Source organism: Papaver somniferum, unplaced genomic scaffold (assembly GCF_003573695.1).
Source record: "Papaver somniferum cultivar HN1 unplaced genomic scaffold, ASM357369v1 unplaced-scaffold_6695, whole genome shotgun sequence".
Classification (NCBI taxonomy): Eukaryota; Viridiplantae; Streptophyta; class Magnoliopsida; order Ranunculales; family Papaveraceae; genus Papaver; species Papaver somniferum.
Window position 1 is genome coordinate 1 of NW_020649521.1, and position 1,473 is coordinate 1,473.

General features: G+C 38.8%; 1 protein-coding gene across 1 annotated transcript; it reads right to left on the reverse strand.

Moving 5' to 3' along the window:
- Positions 1–1,000: 1,000 nt before the first annotated feature.
- On the reverse strand, positions 1,001–1,426 carry LOC113343796 (uncharacterized mitochondrial protein AtMg00810-like). The gene has a single exon (XM_026587917.1). The coding sequence runs from the start codon at positions 1,424–1,426 to the stop codon at positions 1,001–1,003; it is 426 nt and encodes a 141-aa protein (XP_026443702.1).
- Between the last annotated feature and the right edge of the window lie 47 nt (positions 1,427–1,473).

Genomic DNA, 1,473 nt, shown 5'->3' on the forward strand with positions numbered 1-1,473 from the left:
ATAGGGAGCTGATGGAAGTCATTAAAAATCTCCAACGTGAGACTGAGGAAGAGAATGACAAGGACTTGAGTGGAGAGATGGATGGGCCAGATAAGCTGGAAAACATTGCTGAAGCTGCTGAAGATGGCAATTCTGACACTGAAGAAATTGAGGGGGAAGCTAAGCAGATCAACCAGCGCTTGAAGACTGAAGGTTAATGCTTCGATGAGGAAAACGAGTCGCATTGGATAGTAAAGTTCAAACATACATGGTGATTTATTTGGAAAAACAAGATTGAGAAGTGTACTTCGAGGATATACTCGTTTTAGGAAGATCAAATGGGGATACAATTTACATTCTTGTCAGATAGAGAGAAGAGATACAAAACAGCGGAAGGAAATAAAACTCTATTTTGTTGACAAACATGTTGTTATAAACACAGTAGATGTCTACATGTGTTTGTATAAGTATAACTTTGTGGTCTTGAGAATTTTATTGCATGCATGTAAACTCAACTACAGTAATAGAATCATCAACTTGGATTCACTACATTTTTTACTTTATTTTATTTTTTGCTACTATGAAAGAACAAAAGAAGCTATACACCAAGAAGGGGGCTGGGGAGTTTAAACACCAGCTAGCTGCATCGGAAACATTCAGTTCCGTTGCAAGACATGACTCAAGGAATTTTGATGTATTTAATAGGTTGTATGTGAACGATTGTGAAAGCTCTCTTAACCTTGTAGGTTTACGAGAGATATATATTTACAGTACGCTTACATATGGACTAGCCTAAACATATATATTCTACACCCCCCTCAAGTTGTACAAGGTGGTAAACAACGTGAAAGGTGGTTACATAGTAAATGAAACCTAGATGTAGACAAGCCCTTCGTAAACAAGTCTGCAAGTTGATGTTCTGTAGAAATGTAGCGCAGCTGCAAGAGACCAGAAGCAATTCTTTCACGAACAAAGTGATAATGAATTTGTATGTGCTTAGAACGATAATGCTGGATTGGATTTATAGCCAAATAAGTGGCTTGTCACAGTATAATATAGGAGGTTGCTTCAGATAAATATTAAGATCACGCAATAAGTATCCGATCCAAATAAGTTCAGCTGAAGTAGATGATAAATCTCGATACTCAGCTTCAGTGCTGCTGGTGGAGACTGTAGGTTGCTTTTTAGAACCCCAGGAAACTAGATTTCTTCCCAAGAAAATGCAATGACCAGTAGTTGATCGAGAAGTATCAGGATCACCACCCCAGTCTGCATCAGAATAAGCCGTAAGATGGAAAGAGGAGTCACGCCAGAAGCAAATGCCATGACCCAATGCACCCTTAAGATATCGAATGATGCGCTTAACAACCATGAAATGGGTCTGAGTAGGCCGATGCATATATTGACTAACTTGATTGACATCATATGTAATATCAGGCCGTGTCATGCTAAGGTATTGTAAACCACCAACTAAGCTTCGATAGAGAGTTGCAT